The 19,196-nt window shown below is 44.5% G+C and overlaps 4 protein-coding genes across 7 annotated transcripts; 2 read left to right on the top strand and 2 right to left on the bottom strand.

The window, feature by feature from the left end:
- Nucleotides 1-140: 140 nt before the first annotated feature.
- e4f1 (E4F transcription factor 1) lies at nucleotides 141-5,970 on the bottom strand. Of its 4 annotated transcripts, none has more exons than XM_088316590.1 (14): nucleotides 5,834-5,970; nucleotides 5,482-5,603; nucleotides 5,143-5,221; nucleotides 4,813-4,994; nucleotides 4,605-4,725; nucleotides 4,372-4,524; nucleotides 3,587-3,795; nucleotides 3,294-3,518; nucleotides 3,048-3,147; nucleotides 2,626-2,843; nucleotides 2,162-2,360; nucleotides 1,890-2,089; nucleotides 1,529-1,591; nucleotides 141-884 (listed from the first exon to the last, which is right to left on the bottom strand). In XM_088316590.1, exons 1-14 carry the CDS (start codon nucleotides 5,919-5,921, stop codon nucleotides 507-509), a joined length of 2,337 nt encoding a protein of 778 aa, XP_088172716.1. In that variant the 5' UTR covers nucleotides 5,922-5,970; the 3' UTR covers nucleotides 141-506. The 4 variants fall into 4 exon arrangements, with proteins under 4 accessions (XP_088172716.1, XP_088172717.1, XP_088172714.1 ...); XM_088316591.1 differs by having other exon boundaries at nucleotides 5,143-5,218; XM_088316588.1 differs by having other exon boundaries at nucleotides 143-884; nucleotides 4,813-4,997.
- Nucleotides 5,971-6,323: 353 nt separating this feature from the next.
- Nucleotides 6,324-9,548, top strand: ciao3 (cytosolic iron-sulfur assembly component 3). The gene is made up of 11 exons (XM_088316613.1): nucleotides 6,324-6,430; nucleotides 7,100-7,195; nucleotides 7,275-7,418; nucleotides 7,514-7,643; nucleotides 7,744-7,878; nucleotides 7,997-8,115; nucleotides 8,352-8,481; nucleotides 8,544-8,616; nucleotides 8,682-8,819; nucleotides 8,891-9,048; nucleotides 9,144-9,548. The coding sequence occupies exons 1-11, from the start codon at nucleotides 6,365-6,367 to the stop codon at nucleotides 9,383-9,385; spliced, it is 1,431 nt and encodes a 476-aa protein (XP_088172739.1). The 5' UTR covers nucleotides 6,324-6,364; the 3' UTR covers nucleotides 9,386-9,548.
- Nucleotides 9,549-10,143: 595 nt separating this feature from the next.
- On the bottom strand, nucleotides 10,144-13,793 carry hagh (hydroxyacylglutathione hydrolase). The gene is made up of 9 exons (XM_088316608.1): nucleotides 13,411-13,793; nucleotides 12,944-13,128; nucleotides 12,553-12,617; nucleotides 11,879-11,996; nucleotides 11,694-11,802; nucleotides 11,441-11,544; nucleotides 11,168-11,269; nucleotides 11,007-11,086; nucleotides 10,144-10,924 (listed from the first exon to the last, which is right to left on the bottom strand). The coding sequence occupies exons 1-9, from the start codon at nucleotides 13,475-13,477 to the stop codon at nucleotides 10,825-10,827; spliced, it is 930 nt and encodes a 309-aa protein (XP_088172734.1). The 5' UTR covers nucleotides 13,478-13,793; the 3' UTR covers nucleotides 10,144-10,824.
- On the top strand, nucleotides 13,583-15,188 carry fahd1 (FAH domain containing oxaloacetate decarboxylase 1). The gene has a single exon (XM_088316611.1). It carries the CDS (start codon nucleotides 14,103-14,105, stop codon nucleotides 14,769-14,771), a length of 669 nt encoding a protein of 222 aa, XP_088172737.1. The 5' UTR covers nucleotides 13,583-14,102; the 3' UTR covers nucleotides 14,772-15,188.
- The last annotated feature ends 4,008 nt before the right edge of the window (nucleotides 15,189-19,196 follow it).

Genomic DNA, 19,196 nt, shown 5'->3' with positions numbered 1-19,196 from the left:
CTAACTAATTATACATTTTCTTAAAAGAATAAATAAACGGTCTTGGTCAGAATGGTGGCATTGCTTTAAGTGGTAAAACTTCACAGAACCTTTTTTTATTTTTATTTTTTTAAAGAAAATAGCCTTTATTTTTTTTTTCTTATTTCGTGTTGGTCAATGAGTGCAACTGGGCTTACGAAGGCAAAAGAAGAGCATCCCAAAAACAGAATACCCTTGTTGAAGGTACGAGAGGAGAAGACCCCTCAGCAAAATGTTTTGGACTGCAGAAAAGCAACAAGTCTTGCAGATGACATCACGGTCAATTACTGCCGGCTTTTTTTTCCCCAAAAATAAAAAATCCAAAATAGCTGACAGCCATTTTAAAAGATGTCTTCGCGAGCATATTCTGCCACTTTGGGAGTCACTAAAAAGCAAATATAAACTAACTAACAAATGTTTGTGCTTTGATGTTCTTGAGCGTCTCGAACCGCTTTGACCTTAGTTTGTCCGATGTCGCTCGTTGTCAGTCACACGATGACAGTCTGAATCTCCACCTCCTGCGGCGTGGTGATCACATATCCGTCCGCCTCCTGCTGCTGCTCCAACAGCTGGATTTGCTGCTCGACCGCCTCCTCGGTGGTCACCATGGCGACCGTCCCCTGCGCGGTCTTGACGGCCTCGGCCAGCAGCGTGCCGTCGCTGATGGCCGAGGCCAGCGTCATGGCCACCTGCTCCGTCAGGCTCTCGGGCGTGGCGATGGTGATGGTGTCGCCGCAGTCCATGATGGAGGCGCCCTCCTCACCGCCGCTCGCGTTGCGCACGATGATCTGGTGGCTGCCCGTGCCGCCGGCGCAGTGCGACTGGCTGACGATTTGCTGCACCACTTTCACGATGTGATTGCCCATCTGGCGCGAGGGGAACAAACGAGGTGGCGGGATCAATTGACCGGCAGCTGGAGGGACTGACACACACTTTGACTAACTACGGGTGTACATCAGTGTCTCGGTTTTATAACTCTTGACAATATACGTTTTCTTTATCCTCTGCGAAGAACCACTAATATTACTGCGGCTTACTGAGAACTGTGACCATCTCCTTCTCGTATATTAGTATGACAGAATTTGAGCAAAAAATGTTTCATTCCTTTTTTTTCTCAATTCAACGATTTCATCACTGTATGATTTCACAAACAACAATATTATTTTCTTGTTATTAAAACATTGCAAAAAATTTGCCGTTTATTGGGAGGCTGTAACAGATTAATGGCTTTTACATTCATTTCAACGGGAAAGTATGCTTTCATTTAAAAATGTTTTGAGGTACAAGCATGGCGATGAAACAAACTAAACTCAAGGCACCGCTGTACTGCTTTTCTAGTGTTTGTTATTATCAACTTTTCATGACGCAGGGCGAGGTGCAAATTGTACTGCGCACACACACGCATTGGAATTGTGCTAGAAAAAGGCAAAGTCACTATTAGGCCGCTACCGTTTAACGTAAGATTGCAAACCGCTCATATGGGAAAGTAGTACAAGCTCCTGATACCGACCTCATTTTGACTGTCCTGAATGAGTGTCACCCCTTCTTCATGCACTTCCTCGTCTGTTTGAGTCTGAGGAGTAGATGAGAAGAGCAGAAATCAAATATGAAAATGCTAGTTTGAATGCTCAGTGAAAGCCCAATGATTTGAATCGGCATTAAGAGTCAATCACTCGTGAATATCGAAGATGTTTGCCCGGAACAAAGGAGCATCTTTCTTACAGCAAGCAATAAACTAGAGCCTGCCCCTTCCAGGCCAAATCAACCAAACATTTATTTGTACATTTCCACATGAAAGAACAAGACATGACAAAAACCTTTTTTTTTTCCAAACGGACTCCTAACACGACTCGGCCACGGTGGACTCTCACCTTGATGATGTACTCCTGCGTGTCTGCTACCACGGAGGAGAACTCCACCAACAGTGCGTGAGGGTCTTCAGTGATTATTGCTGCCGTGGTGATGTTATCCCCGGAAAGCTGCTCTTCTGTGACCACCACCTCCTCCTCCTCCACCACCTGCTGCTGCTCCTGTTGTTGCTGCTTACTGGATTCGTCCTTATTACAGCCCCCTAGTGGACATCACACCATCTGCACTATCAGGCCCGCGGTCACCAAATCCATCTCCGGGGCCCCGTACAAACCTTTGGCGCGTATGTGGCGATTGAGGGTGCCGTGTTCGGCGAAGCCGCGGCCGCACTTTGGGCACTTGAAAGGCTTTTCGCCAGTGTGGTGGCGAGTGTGTCGCACCAACGAGCCTTTCTCTCGAAAGCCTCGGAAGCAGAACTTGCACACGTAGGGCTTCTCCTCGCCGTGGGTCCGCTGATGCACCTGCAGTGCGTTCTAAACGAGGCCGTGACAAACTGATTAAGAAATGTTTCGTGAGAAGTTTCTGGTCTTAAAACGGCCACCAGAGGGCGCCGTGGTATCAGTGCCTGGTATCAGCCGCCATCATGAGTACCCGATAACTGATTCAGATACCTGGTAACGGTATTCACTAATCCCTAACCAGTACTATGCTAATCTGTATGCCTAATTTTGCACACCACATTTAAATTCAAACGGCGAATCAGATAGCAGACAGCTAATCACTCTCTAGGATGGTCACCTTGGTCTTGTAGGCTTTCTTGCATCTGGCACAGTGGTAGGGCCTTTCATCCGAGTGGGCCCTCATGTGTTCCCGTACGTGTCCGACGGTTTTGTACAACTTGCCGCACTCGCCGCACTTGTAGCGCCGCTCGCTGACGTGGACTTCCATGTGCTTCTTCAGCAGGTAGCCACTCAGGAAGTCCCGCTGGCAGATGGTGCACCGGAAGGGCTTGTAACCTGCAAGCACAACATTCATTCATTTCATAAAAGTCATGCATGTATTTTAGCACAATGATTTTTTTTTAGACACGGTATGAAACCAATTTTCGGTGATTGCAGTCAGGAAGTAGCTGTGGTGATTGATGCAAAGTATGCCATGCCATGTGATCAACTTTTGCTTTGCTTATTGTGTCAGCGTCATTTTGTTACCTTTCAACTTACCCGAGTGGCCTTTGACATGGAAGCGGAAGTAGTTCAAACCCTTAAACGAGCGATTACAGTGTGGACACGTGTACAACTTGGAGGCAGTCTGATCCATTTCCTGGAAACAAATAAAAAACAAAATAAACCTGCTTTGGAAAGCTTTGTGTACAAATGCGTGAAACTATGACTTCATTAAGCTAGTGTGCACTTCAAAGAACACTCGTAAAAATAGTTGGTAAACTGCATTTTTCTTTTCCCGCTTACCCGTGCCACCACTTCCACCAACTCCTCTTTAACTTGAATCTCCGTGCCATCGGCCACAGGACACTCTATGACCATTTTCTCTAGCTCATGCGTGTCCTGCGGAGCTTGCACGGCCTCCTCCGTCCTCAGCGCGATGCCCGAGTTGAGGATGGCCTGGCAGATGAGGTTATCGCCCGCGGCGGCGGCGGCAGCAAGCGCTTCAGCCTGAGACTGATCCACCATCACCTACGCCAAGCGGGAGAGGACACAGGTGTTCCTAATGTTGTGACCGGTGTGGTCTTGTGAACACGCACCTGTTGCTCCTGCGTTGTGCCGTCCACCTCCATGGTGAAGTGCACCTGGTGGAGGACCTCTTGGGAGCCGGCCTCCACCAAACTGACCACAGCTGTTTGCGCCTCCACCACCTGCTCCTCCGCCGGCTGCTCATCCACCACCACCACCACCTCCTCCTGCTGCTGCTGCTGCTGCTGCTCGGTCTCTGCTGAGATGTCAGCGCCAAGTCCTGGACACGAGCCACACACGCCTTTCAGCTGCATGCCACTTGAATTCATCCCATCATCAATACAATTTCAAATATTATTTTTTTCGCATTGAAATGAATTGAAATGGCATTAATCCCATTCTAGCTCCGCCAAGAATTAAAACCAGCATTGAACAGTATAAATACATGAAACAAAATAAAAGATGAGGTAAAGAAAATAAACCACGAGATGGCTCTAAAGCACTGTCAAATAGGAAAGTAGTACATTGGTGCCAAGGAACAACGCTGAAGTGACATCTCGACGGAGGGACAAGCATTGCGTGAGGGGGAGGAGTTTAAATGAATATGTTACTCGAGAGAGTTCGCTCCACGTGCATGTACGAGCGTACGTTACAAAATCAAATGACCTCAGCTACTATTTTTTTCATGAGAATGAGATTAAGATTTACATCGGCATTGTTGTGGCAATGTTCAATTTGTTTTTGTTGAAGAATGCAAAATTCAGCTTGTTAATTAGTGAGTCAGGAGTTGATCTTAAAGGTGTGGTATCCAAAAAGAATATTTTTTTGGTTTGTTTTCGGCTGGTGGCAATAATACCTTTCTTCCTTCCATCCTTGCTCACCAGAATCTCCTTGCACTGAACAAAGCGGATCTTCTCAGTGCAGGGCGTGAGGGACTTGAGGTGTCTGGTGAGGGCTCCCGACTCTCGAAAGGACTGGCCGCACAGCACGCAGTGGTATGGACGCTCATCTGTACCACAACAGCGAGTGTTATCGATCAGACACGTTTGTTTTTTTTAAAGCAGACCCCTTTTGAGGATTTGATCATACCCGAGTGACGGCGGTTGTGACGAATCAAGGAGCCTTTAGTGCGGAAGGAGTGGTTGCATAGATCGCACGCAAAGTTCTTCTGATCGCTGTGAGTCTTCAAATGCGTTTTCAAGATGTTGCTCTGTTAAATCCAACAAAAAGTTTGAAGTCGCAATCACCATCTTTGCTTGGTATTATTTGTGTAATTTGAGTCTTATTTGTGCCCCACCGTTTTAAAGGTCTTGTCGCAGAGCTGGCAAAGGTAGCGGCCGTCTCCGTTGACTTTGTAAACGGGCTTATCGCCTTCGGCGTTGTCGTAAGCGGAGACTTTCGACATCTCAGACTGCTTGGATAATTTCAGAGAGGTGCTTTTCTTCCTGCAGCCTCGCCCCAAAGCAGCTGCGCTTGCACCTGCTTGAAAAACAAATGCAATTCAGAAACACTGGTAGAAAGGAACGCAATCACAATTTTTATAGACTGAAAATGAGTCTTCTTGCGACATGGTTCTTAGATCGTACGTGTACACAAAAGGTACACGACAAGTGAATGGTTGACTTACTATCATTTGGGTTGTCGCTCTCCGGCTCTCTGACAGCTTCCTGCTCCACCTGCGTGCCTCCATTGGCAGTTTCAACCTGCTTAAACCATCACGTTAATTTCAACGGTCGAATCAGAATAATCTTTATTACATACATAAGTATGTACAAAACGCACAACAATTTTGTCCATGATTTTCTGAGAGGGAAGTTGATACTGAGATTGAGTGGCTGGAAGAGTCACAGAAAGCCTTCTTTAGAAGTTCTCATGTCTTGCATGTTGTGAATTTTGCCCACTAGCTGCTCGTTAGAGAAGAGAAATGAAATGAAATACTTAACGAATATCGTTTCGTTGGCCTTACCATTTGCTCTTCACCTTGACTGCTCGCCTCACGTCTGCAGCTGTGACGCAGCTTGTGTTGAATAAAAGCCTCCAAGGTGGAAAACTCATTCTGACAACGTCCGCATTTGTGCACGTCCTCATCTAGAAAAAAACGACTAAACAAGCTTAGAATGTTTATCTTATGCAGCATTAAAATGTGAACTTGTGTACGTTTAAAGTGCACACATAAAACAGATTAAACTCATGTCGCTTGCAATTCGGAGTTGTTAGCAACTAGCTGCTAACAATGTCGACAATTGAGGTGAATTTTTACAAGGCCCAAACGCTAAAGGACAACATAAAATTAATGTTTAAAAAGGAACGAGGCCAACCTTCGTCTCCGAGATTCGTTTGTATGGTGATGGTCTCACTGCCCTCCTTCGCGGGTTTGTGTGCCGTAAGATTATTTTCGACATTCATGTCGTTCGAAGTCTCCGTCTGTGTCGCAACGCTGCTGCGGGGTGGCAAATATGGCGGATTTACGACCCCGTCGTCATAACAACACGGCCTGCGCGCGCCCGAGTCCTTCGCAAAAAAAATAAATAAATAAAAGAGACATCAACGTGATCGTATATAGAAACTTTTATTTCATTTTTATTTTTGTTTTGGCGCTGCTAAACAATTAACACTGGTAGTATCTGCAAATAGAAAAATATTTGACTATATGAATATATATATATATATTAGGAGTGATCATAAAATCGTCGTCTTATTGTAGCCTTGATTGCCTAATGTTTTAATTCAATCCGAAAAGTATATTTAATGCATACACAACAGAAAACCACTGGCATGTAACAGACGACTATCTCTGATAGTGATTTACGACACGTAAGTAAACAACAAGCCACTTTACGGCAGCAGCTATGGCTTCTGTCTTTAGCGGTGTGCTGCAGTTGACAGATCTCGATGATTTTATCACGCCATCTCAGGTACTGTCGTCACGTATACATTTGACGTGTATTCTCGCAGGATTTTGTTCGGTGAGACGGTGATCTTCACTCCTGACTGAAAGCCGCGGTACCTGAGAGATGAGGCTTGTTCGCTGTTATGTCATTTGGAACGTAGCGCAAGAACGCGCGTAAATCGCGCATTTCTCCTTTTACGCAAGGTGAATCGGTTAGTGTCAGCAAGCAATAAAGTCATTTGACGGTAAACCATCGGGAAACTGGCCGCTGGTTGATGAGTCATTGTGACTATTTTTTTTCCTTCCTTTATCTCAACTTCTCTGACTTGAGCGTCTCCCCCTCGTGATCATATGGTCATTTAAAGCATTAAAAATATATATGTTTATGTAATCTTTTCCTGTTTATACAGGTGTTCATTAAAAATGAAATTCTGATCCTTTTGTGAACGCTACCTCATTTTGTTGTATTTTACGCACGACAAATTCTAAGCTCAGCAGTGAAATTTGAATTGTTTATTTTTAGTCAAGGGCAGCATGTAACCACGTTTGGCTCACTGTGATGAGTTTCCGGGGTTTGAATCTCTTGCTGTGTAAAGTTGACCTGTTCTCTGAATAATCTGGCCTCCCCCTCAATTTGGAAAGATTGTTTTTGGTTAAATATGTCAACAATTAACTGATACTCATTATTTTGTAGGAATGTGTCAAACCTGTAAAAGTAGAGAAGAAACAGGGCAAGTCTGTGGCCAAAATACAGATAGAAGATGATGGCAGTTACGTCCAAATCACCCAAGTGAGTATTGAGGAATCGTTTTTTTTTTGTTTGTTTTTTTCCTACTCCCCTCATGATTTGTATGCTTGCTTGTTGACAGGCCGGGCAGAAGCAAAAGCTTGAGAAAGCGAAGATCACGCTAAACGATTGCTTGGCTTGTAGTGGATGTATAACATCGGCTGAGAGCGTCCTCATCACGCAGCAGAGCCATGAGGAGCTTTTCAAAGTCCTGCGCAACAACCAGGTGACTTCAACCTTACCGTGCCGAGTTCCACTTGTTACATGATCACACTCAAAGTAAAATCCTTTGAAATGCCATTAATCTGTTCCATAATGAAGGCGAGCGCGACGGAGAAGAAGGTGGTGGTGGTGTCAGTGTCGCCTCAGTCCCGGGCGTCCCTCGCCGCATTTTACGGGCTCAGCAGCAGCGAGGCGGGGAGGAGGCTCACCGCTTTCTTCAAAGGCCTCGGTGAGGATTAGGATTTATTTTGTTCATTTTCCTTCTCTTGTCTCGTTGCTGTTGTTTTGGATCTTTGGGTTGATTCATTTCAGAGCTTTTGCCGTTGCAGGCGTCCATCACGTGTTCGACACGAGCTTCAGTCGGACCTTCAGCCTGCTGGAGAGCCAGAGAGAGTTTGTGGAGCGTTTCCAAAGAAAGGAGCAAGACAGCCGAGCATTGCCGATGATGACATCAGCATGTCCAGGTTTGGCGCAAAAATCAAACCGCAAGCGGAGTGGCGTTCTCCTCAAGTCCGCATTAGCTGATGAAGGAATGAAAGTGAGTTGCGATGGATTATTATTTCCTTTTTTTTTTTTGCTCAGGTTGGATCTGCTATGCGGAAAAGACGCACGGAGAGTTTATTCTTCCTTACATCAGCACCACACGCTCCCCTCAGGCGATGATGGGCTCGCTGGTTAAAGGCTATTTTGCAGAACAACAGGTGCTTTGAAAATAATTATCGCAGTCAGCTCCAGTTTTGTTTTCAAACGTTCTTATTAGCACATTTATTGCGCAATCAGTCAGCTTTAAAACAACAACAACAACAAAAATAAATAGGTGACATGTGACTCACAGCAGTTCATTTTGGTTATTTTTTTTGTTCTGCCCGACACCAGAGATACGTAATCTCTCGTGTGTATGCAGTGCATTTAAGCCGTGTGTTCTGCATGTCGTCAGGGCCTGAGCCCAGAGCAAATCTACCACGTGGCGATCATGCCCTGCTTCGATAAGAAACTCGAGGCCTCCAGGCCGGACTTCTACCTGAACAAAGCCGAGAGCAGAGAAGTGGACTGCGTCATCACGTCCGGTACGGCCTTCGGCGTCCATCATCACGCACAGGCTGAAACATCATCTCTCGTTTCCTCGTAGGAGAAGTTCAGAAAATGCTAGAAGAGGAAAAAGTGACGCTTGATGAGATACAAGCCGGACCTCTCGATACATTGTAAGTTTTAGCGCTTTGTGTGCCGTGTGTTACTTTTCAGGCTATTCGTGTCATTGTCTGTCCAGTTTCAGCAGCGTGAAAGACGGCGAGTTCCTGAGCCACGCCGGCAGCGGCTCAGGCGGTTACCTGCATCACGTCTTCACCTACGCGGCCAGGCACATTTTCGGGGAGGAGGTCAAGGAACTCACCTATAAGACACTCAGGTCAGCCCTCGAACGCTTTGCGCACCGGATAAGCGATGGCGGCTCACCGAGCGCTCGTGCCTCTACCGCAGGAATAAAGACTTCCAGGAGGTGACGCTGGAGAAGGACGGCGTGGCGGTTTTGAGTTTTGCGTCCACGTACGGCTTCCGCAACATCCAGAACTTGGTGCAGAAAATCAAGAGGGGGAAGTCGCCGTATCATTTTGTGGAGGTTATGGCCTGTCCCTCAGGTTGGGCAAATTTTTTGTCTAAATTAGGAGGATAGTCAGTTTTCCAAGGGAAAAAAACACAACTTTATTATCCTTGGTCTTTTACGACTCCTCAGGTTGCCTTAACGGCGGCGGACAACTGAAACCCTCCCCTGGTCAGGACCCGAAGGAGTTCCTCCAGAAGGTGGAGGCGCTCTACAAAGCAGAAGCGGCCCAAGAGCCGGAAGATGACGCTCGCGTGGCCGAGCTTTATCAGTCGTGGCTCTGCAGCGTGGGCGAGGAGCAGGCCAAAGAGCTGCTGCACACCAACTACCACGCCGTGGAGAAGATGACCAACGGGCTCACGATGAAATGGTGACGCCTCGCAACCGTCCAGTTACATGTCACTGCTGCATTTGTGTCCTTTTCAGCGGCAAAATAATTTAAATGGTGTATCATCAGTAGCTTGCAACCAGAGTCAGTCGAATTTTAATGTAATAATCACACAAATATATTTTGACCAAATAAAAACTTAAACCTTTTGTTTTCTTGATTTAACTTTTGCCAGCACTTTCTACTAACGTTTGTGATGACCAGAATTTTGCACCTGAGACGAGGACCCAATGAAAGACAATCAAAGTGAATTGGTCGTGCTAAACATAACCAAGGATATACCCGTTTATAACTCGCAAAGGCAGTGATTTATCGAAAACGTTTACCGAGGTCACCTGTGGCACATTTACTACTGTACATGAAAAAAAATAGACGTTTTTGGCTTCTTCTATGGGCATCATGTGCGGTGGACTGCTCGACAAAATCCATGGACCAAGATAATCATACAATGATGATTGTCGCGATCATTTGCTTTTACAACAAGAAAGGGGGTGGGAAATTTTTTTAAGGCCATATCAGAAAGACAGAGAGAAAATAAAGAGAAAACCCTGGACAAATTAAGTTTAATTAGAGTCAGCCGGCCTTAGCGAGTGGCAACTGGCAACGCAAGATGGCCGCCGGTGGTGGTGAAGTTACATGGTCAAAAAAGCTGCCCTCGAAACAATTACAACATGACGCACTAAAAGTTAGCACAGGCAAAGTATTGCGACATAAATTAAGTAAATAACTAACCCGACACAAGAGCATAGTTACCTTTTGTTTTTAATGACACTTCGGCTCAGTACAAGCTATCGCGACATTATCACAATGACGTAACAAACAGTGGCCAGACATTTTAATCGAGCCAGAAACATTGATTGGCTAGCGCAAGCGCCTTACCAAAGCAACAAACCAGTGAATATTTTCTCCACTAATATGAACTCGTGGATATAAATTAGCTTAGCAGATAAACATTTGCTGTACATATTTCTTCTGTACAGCGTCCTTGAGTATACTGAAAAGCGCTTCCAAATCTAATTTATTATCATTATTACATATAGAACAGCGTTAGGATAAACAAACGACCTTGGTTTGGTTTTATTGCTTTTGGAAATAATTAGAACAAAAAAGACAATATATGCACTTGTATTTTTCCATGCACATTTTGTACTAAAACAATAATTCAGCACATCAAACATGAGTAGAGAATGCACTGATTAGAGCATGCGTAGCCAGGTAAACAACTTACCATTAATTATCAATTAAACGATGAGCAGAAACATTTCATCTTGTAAATAAAATGTGGTTTCAAAAACTAAATTCGCTTTTGAAAATAAATATTTACAAAGCGTACCTAAAAAAGACCCCCAAAACTATTTGTTCTCATTTAAAGCAGTCATTCAATGGCCATTGAAATATCAGCGGTTTTAAGTCCACTGGGCAAGATCACTCCTTGGGCACTCGGAAGGTGTCCTTCTCCTTCCGGAGACTCCTCATAGCTTCGATCGGATCGCTTTGCTTAACGTGATCTTGTACGGACTTCTCCCTGTATTGAGCATACAAACCTGCTGAGTGCATTTCCAATCACACTATTTGTGCTGTCAGAAAAAAAACTTGCTGGGACTTACTTGACTCTCATAAACGGGTTAAAAGTGAATTCATCCGCCAAAGTAGATGGGATCGTCGGCTCGCCAATGCTGCATTGCTCCTAAAGAAACAAGCACAACTTTCATCGGTAATCATCGTGACAGACGCCACGACTGCTTGGATGTGACAAACAAATGAATACCTTTGCCCATGCTAGCTTCTTTTGAATGACTTTATTGTCCGGCTCGACGTGGCGTGCAAACTTCAGATTGCTGACGGTATACTCATGACCACAGTAGACTCGCTGGGGAGAAAAAAATAAATATTGTTTGGATGTGTCGCTGTTATGTAGCAGTTGAAAGTTTATAATTACTGTAACAGCTATGCTAATTTAACGCGTTTTGCATGTATGACAGCATTAAGCTCAATTGTTTGGTTTCGTTACGCTACACAGAACGCAGTGTTTGATCGGCACCGTTTCAGCAGGCAGGCGTCCCAGAATTTCAATCAAGGCTTTGTACATCTGCTCGGCGGTGCCCTCAAAGAATTTCCCGCAGCCGGCAACAAATAGTGTGTCCCCTGCATGCGGGGAAAAAAAAATAAAAAATCTCCCTTGAGGTACTAACATGGTACATGGCAAGCTGCTGACTTTTTCAAAGGAATTTCACCAAACTGATTGCTCAAGGAAGCCAGATGAATAAAGCGCTTTTAGCAGTACGCCGTCGTACCTGTGAAAAGTGCGGGAGGCTCGCAGCTGTTGTCTTTGGTGACGTAGTAGCAGATGTGGCCGGTTGTGTGGCACGGCGTGAACAGACATTCCACGTTAAGCGAGCCAACCTGAGGGGGGAAAAAAAGGACGATGTGAGCGATGGCGATGTCGTTAGTCGTTCGGGGAACGCCTCGAGGTTCTTACTTTTAAATTGTTGGCGTGCGAGACTTTCTTTGTTATGGCATCGACGCGATCGTCTCCGCCGTAGACTTTTAGGCTGGGCATGAGCTTCACCATCTTCTCGTTGCCACCAGCGTGATCCCTGAGAAGAGTGTTCAGTGCTCGGACTTCAGAAGCTCCTCAACAAACATGTTGCTCTTTAACCATTAGAAACGGCATTAAAAAAAACAACAATTTTGTACTGATAACAGAGATTTTTGATGCAGATTTCAAAAATGTCTTTTTTTCTCGCACTTTTCTAACATTTTTTGTTAGTAAGCTTCTGTAATACGCATTTTAATATGCTTTGACATTTTAGAAAAAAGAAAGAAAAAAAAACACCTGTTGCTGAATCTAACCATAAAATCCTAAATATTACTAAAAAAATTATATATTAGATTATTATTAGTAGTAGTAAAACCTGATGTGCTAGAGAAAAAAAAACAACGGCAGATTTGGAATCAGTTAAAAAAAACATCAAGAAGTTTACTTGCATTTGATTAAAAAAAAAAAATTGTGTTTTGTGTTCGTCAAAAACAAGGCAATGTTCTTATGCCTTAAAATCACATTTAATACAGAATTACGGAAAGCATTATTATTGTATTGTTTATCATCAGACTTTTAATATTAGTAGTGAACTTTTCTGATATGCAGCTTACCAGTGGTGATGGGTGGTCAGAACTGTTGTGAGCTTGACGCCGTGTTTTCTGACTGCCTCCACAACCTGCAATTAAAAATAGCAATCATCCGTTTTCATTTTAATTGAACAAATATATTATGATGACGGCAAAAAAAGCTCATAAGAGCTTAATTTAAGTGCCAATATCTTGATAACCAAATTCCCCAAACTTCTGATATTAATAGCTATGGCATTGTACTGCGATAAAAGGTCATTTTAGTCACACGATACGCCTTCAATGGGAGAAAAATTTGAAGAAAAAATTTGAAGAAAACAAGGTCAAACAATAGTTGACTGTTGCCGAGCAGAAAAGGCCTCTCTGACCCCGACCAAGGTCTGAACGCAACTCAAGTCAACAAAGTAAGACAGACCTTGACAGGTTCTACCGGGTCCACTATTGCTGCTTCCTTGGTGTCCGTGTCAATGAGCAGGTACATGTAGTTGTCACTGAGAGCCGGCAGAAGTTCCACCCTCATGTTGGCTTGCTCCACCATTGATGTTTTCCTCACCGCGCTGTGCAGGAGAGCCGCAGCTTGGGCCTTGACTTCCACCGGGGCTTCGGGACAACGCACGAAAAAGACAATCATTGACAGACACTTCTGGTAACCTGAGGTGACGTGACCACGTGACGCACGCTGTTTTTCTGCACTTATTTTACACCTCATTTTCAATAAGACAGACAGATAGACAGATGTTATGTAAGGGTTAGTGTTCATGTAACAACTCGTCTTCTCCATACGTCATAAAGCGAATAAATGTGTCGTAACGCAACAACAATGAAAGACGATAAGCACAAGACTGTCAGACGCGAAATGTTATCGATTATGTGTATTCTTACCGAGTTTTAAGGCTGTGGCAGCTCCGATCAGAGTGCAGGCACCCCCTACGAGTGATTTAAGTAACATTACAAATGCGGAAAATCAGCTGGTGCGAAACAGAACGTTTTGTTTGTGGTTCAGTTCCGCCTTCGTCAGCGATCAACGCGCAGGCTCGACCAATCAAATTTGGGGGAGTTGAGGGGGACTCTTTGGTTTCCGTGATCAAATGTCCTTATTGTAGCGAATTTATTCAAATATATATGACAGTGACGTTATTCGTGTGTGTTATATAGAGTTGGTTTACAAAAAGTCCTAGCTGAGGTTCCACAGGACAGCGTCAGTCAAAATTGCCATCACCAGTGCAAATAGTTCGAAAGGCAGTAAAAACATTTTAGCTTTTGGGTGCGAGCTTTTCCAGATTAGACTAGTCAAATTCGGAGCAGTGGATTGGGCGCTGTGTCAAATGCATGTTCGTTTTATTCAAGCATTAAATGCTACAAAAAAGTACACATTTACACAAATATGAGTGTTTTCATGGTTCGTTCTTTAAACAATACAGGGTGATTATCCTACAGTTGACAAATGATTCACAAATTGTGCCTTACGCCTTGCCGTAGCTTAATGTTTCACTTGCACTGAGCGTCGGTCAAAGTTGAATTCAACTCGTTGCACACTTCTCGAAAGCCGCGGCAATCTCCACATTTCCCCAACCATGTCGGCAAAAAATATATCCCGTTTTTGGGAATGGGGGCGGAAGATAATTTGCGTGGGCAGAAACTACGCGGAGCACGCCAAAGAGCTGAAAAACGCCGTCCCCACGGAACCGGTGCTGTTCTTGAAGCCGCCTTCCGCCTACGTGCGAGAGGGCTCGCCCATTCTGGTGCCCTTCCACTCCAGCAACTTGCACCACGAGGTGGAGCTCGGAGTTGTGATCGGTAAGGGGGGCGCGGCTATCCCTCAGTCCGCCGCGATGGACCACGTCGCCGGCTACGCGTTGTGCTTGGACATGACGGCCCGGGACGTGCAGGACGAGTGCAAGTCCAAAGGTCTTCCCTGGACGCTGGCCAAGGCCTTCGACACCTCCTGCCCGGTGAGCGAGTTCATCCCCAAGGAGCGCGTCCCCGAGCCGGGCAACGTCAAGCTGTGGCTGAAGGTCAACGAGCAACTGAGGCAGAGCGGCTGCACCTCCCAAATGATTTTTTCCATCCCGTACCTCGTTAGCTTCATCAGCGACTTCATCACCTTGGAGGAGGGCGACCTGATCCTTACCGGCACCCCGAAGGGGGTGTCTGCCGTGCAGGAGCACGACGAGCTGCAGGCGGGCATCGATGGTGTCGTCACGATGAGCTTCAGAGTTGAGAGGAAAGCTCACTCGCGGTAGACTGAAAAAAAACAACAACACACAACCAAGGAGTGAATCAAATGATGCGCGAAGGCCAATTCCACGTTTCAGGTCAATACCATTTTTGTCCAGCAGAGAGCAGTGACATACCCTCTTAATGGGACTCTGAAAACAAAATTGTGCATTGGTTTAAATCAGAAATGGCAAGGAAAAAAAACAGTTGCTTGCTTTGTTGCACCAACATTGTTGCCATATATGTCAGTAATTTATATTTTAAAGGGAACTTTTCACGTTTCTCATCCAACCAGTCATTACGTCATGTACAATGACTACGCACTTTTCAGTGTTTTTTTTTTTTTTGAAGAAGCAAAATAGCTCTCAATATTATTGTACTTTATGAAAAACATTTTATCCTAAAATAAATGAGAAATAAACAGTTTGTTGATCGTGATTTAATGCTTGGATTGAATTTACTGTGCTGCTCCTTCTAGTGTGCCTGGCCACTAGGGGCAGTATATTAGTCATACAGACAAGTGAAAAATGGTTGTTTTTCGCAGAGGATAAAGAATATATGCATGTCATTACTGTTATACTATCTGTTCATGACTATTGATGCTAATGTTAGCACATCTGGTGGCTTTCTTTATGTGACGGTAACGTTTGTTTGAGATACAAAATTTGAGATTCTTTTTGTTTTGCACTTAGGTTGACAGTTAACTCTATCTGTAGTTCTTGTTTTTGAAGAACCTTTCACTGTCTGCCAAACTGTTGCTTGTGAGTTGACGCGACGTGAGTGTGTCACCTCGATAACTCTGAGAATGGCACCAAAATGAGTGTCCACTTTGCAAAATGGAGGTTCGATGGAGTTTAAGTTGGTGTTTGTGCAGGACTCGGTTTGGCAGCGACCATCTGTGGTTGCTCTCAAAACCCGGACCTCATTACGCCGCTCGTTTGGATCAGTCGGGACACGTTTCCCTCCCGCCAGCATTTGGATGGAGTCACGCTCCAACACCAGCTTTCTGCTTCAGGACAAAAGATGGATACACTGTGAGATTCATTTTCCATTCCAGCAACGTTGTCTCCTTGGGGGAAAAAAAAAAGAAAAGAATGATTGTGTTGCTGTTCATGCTTGCAGATCTGGACTCTTCAGATGTCCTATTGATGCACATCTGATCCGGATTCGGTTGCAGTGCGTTCCCACAGGCCTCTCTGCTTTCAGGATCAATCAGAAGAGGCGCGGCTGTAACGTGAGCGCGTGCGCATCGCCGGCACTCACCTGGAGGGCGTGTCGCACTGCACACAAGTCACTTGCTGTTTGAAGGAGATTTACACCTCAGCTCTGGCGTAACATTTCAGGATGAATCTGTGACCTTGATTTGACTTTTTACAAGCAGCTTTTAATGTGGCTCACTCTTGTCAGAGGAGTTTGAAATTGGTTTGAAACACAGAAAACACTAAGCTCTTCACACAACCCATTCTACTGTGCATAAGCGGCAAACTGTGACGCGTTTTCTCGTTAACCCCCCCCTCCCTCTGCTGTATGCTTACTTTACAGGTGTTGTGTTTAATGAGAATTGGATTCAAAACCTTGACGGTCGTAGTGTGAACACATGAAACCTCACGCAACAAGGACTTTAAAGGCTTTGCGCAGCTCCGCTTTAGCGTTCAGCATGTGCAGTAAGCCGTGAAGGGGGCAGGGAACGCGAGGCAGTCCGACATGATGTCACTGCACGGTGACGTCACGCCAGGTGGAAAGTGAGGCCGAAAAGAGCCATTGTATATTATTTTCTATTTTAAAAAAATCCTTTCTGGATTTCACCGAACAGCTTTTTTTAAAGAGTTTTTTCTAGACTTAAAGATATTTTTAAATAATATTTAAAATACTTGATATGTTTAACTATCAATGTCATGACAAAAGTACATTGTTCATAAACATGAAAATTAAGTTGTACTCTGAAAAAGATGAAGTAAATATATTCTGCGCAGCAACGTTTTATGATTCTTCAAGAGTAAATGTGGTTTGATTTGTTGACAGTAAAAAAAAAACATGTTATGCATATTTGTGAGTAACGCTCCTTATTATCGCTAATGCATCTATAACAACCAAATGGAATTAATTCAAAGCACTTATTTGACCTATATGACAGCTTGTTGCCATAAATGATAGCAGACGAGCGGTTTTTGGGAGAAATGGTAGCTTAATACAATCCATGCACGTGTTTTCCCATCACAACGGCTTTAAGCAGAAAGTTGGAAATGACCATAAATCTGTGTGAGTGTGTGTGTGTGTTGAGAAAATGACTATTTTCTACATTGCGTGCTGCGCTGAATGTCACCAGACTTTGCTGTGGTGAAGCTAAAAGAGGAGGGGAGGTGGTGAGAGGGGCGAAATCGTTGGAGGAAGTGAGTCAGGAATCAGGGAGGATGCATGAAATCAATCAGACTCTAACTCTGCTGCACAACATGCTGGACGAAGTCAAGTCACCTTGACGACATCTCCTGCGCGAATAAACGCAGCAAACGTCCGCGCTCTGCATGAACAAGTGGACGATTATTATTAATAATATTATTATTATTTTTTTTTTCGCAACGGCGGCAATTTTGGGAACTCGTGCTCAACTACAGTCACAGCGTATTCTTATGTAAGCAAGCGTGCACTGAAGTGTCCCCCCCCCAAAAAAAGAAATCTTGTTTAAAAAAAACATTTTAAAAAATCCCGTTTGTAAAATGCCAGTTTGAGATTCCATAAGGTTGAAACATGCCGTGATTTGGTTTAAGCATGTCGAATCTCTCCGAGCCAAATGACTTTCTCGTCAATTAAAGTTGGGAGTCACAACTTCAGATTCCGCGGGAACCGAAAAACCACCAAGACGAGAATAAAAAAAAAAAAATCCTCTGCGTTTCTTCCCTCAATTCAAGGAGACTGCGGTACAAGGATGGAAAATGAGTCCCACAAGCGTCTTCATTTGTGGCTCCTCGGAAGACTAACCACTTCTTTTTTTTCTGCTTTGAAGAAATCAACTTTTTTTTTTTTTTTTAACCAAGTGTTTCCTCCTCTCCATCTTTCTCAACACGGAGACATGACAAAAAAAAAAAAATCTCTCATCACGCCTGATCTCAAATAGCCACAGAGGCCCAATTTCCACTCATGCAAATAAATCCACAATGGGAGGAATTGGTGGTATGCATTTAAACTGCGGCCTGAAAACCTTGGAAGCTGCATTCCAGCTAAAAAAGTTCAACAAATTCCCCTTCCCCGGTGAAAAGACTTCTTTTACAGTAATTTGCTCCCCTCCTCAAATACGTTTTTTTGAAAAAGACTGTTAAGTGAATTTAGAGATTTGCTTCTTGAGACTTTATACACGTATGATGATTATTGCTAAAAAAAAAAAAAATCACTCAGACTGACAACAATATTGTATTGAAATTGCAGCGCTGGCGTGGCCACTTTAGAGTGCCTCGTTGTCAGCTGTGAAAGCATGCACGTCACAAGAGCAAAGGGAAAGACCAAGTGGGGGAGGGACGGATGGGGGATTTTTTTATTAATTTTTTATGGGGAGGGGGGGGTTAAAAAAAATTGTGTTTTATGTCCATGCAGAGTCTTTGAATGAGCCGTCACGGTCGTGAATCATTTCGGTATAAAAAGTACAAGCCTTTTGAAGTGACACATTCCTCAGTTGTGTCTGTTTTGAGAACAATCAGAAGCACGGAATACAAGACCCAATTGAACGTTGCATTCTGTTCAATCCGACTCGAAGCTCGCGGTGGCATCACAAAACAGCGGCAACCATCAGGGAAGTCATGCCACCTTGTTGTTTTTGCGCCCCCAAAAAAAAGTGTCATACAGCAACACGTTAGAGCGCCTTCGTCGTTCCTCCGGCTGCTCTCACAGGTCACCGCGGTCGCAATTTCTCACATCATTACCAGGCTTTAGTGACAACCGCAAATCACGCCGAAAGTCATGTGGCTTTAATGAGACGCCATCGATTCTAACACATTTCACAGATGGCATTGCGTTTTCCTTCAATGAGCGCCGCGGGCCGCTTGGTATACAGTGAAAGGCATTATCAGCCAGCCTGGCAATAGTCAGCCTTGGCACGGAGCATTTATGAATTTTAGTGGGGGGGGGGGGGCACCCAAAAAAACTGATGCCAGACTCATAAAACAAGAGGGCCGATGTGACAGAAACGCCGAGTGCAATTAGAGAGGGCGTGTTGAGACCCAGGACGACGGCCAAAGCGTTTGGGCGTGTTTGCGTGCAAAGTGGTGGGAATACGCACATATTGAGGATCCATCATATATACGGACGAACATTCACACTCACTCTCACGCCGACGGTTCTTGAGTCAGGGAGAGAAAAATCTGGGTAGCAATTGATTTCCAGGAACCCCGAAATGTTTCCGAAAGTTTTGCTCACACAACAAACATCAACATGCTTGAGCTTTAGCATCGTGGTTGTTTTAA

The sequence above is a fragment of the Idiotropiscis lumnitzeri genome, chromosome 15 (genome assembly GCF_059441095.1).
Source record: "Idiotropiscis lumnitzeri isolate Australia: NSW breed Sydney's pygmy pipehorse chromosome 15, RoL_Ilum_1.0, whole genome shotgun sequence".
Classification (NCBI taxonomy): Eukaryota; Metazoa; Chordata; class Actinopteri; order Syngnathiformes; family Syngnathidae; genus Idiotropiscis; species Idiotropiscis lumnitzeri.
This window is presented reverse-complemented; position numbering and strand designations above follow the sequence as displayed.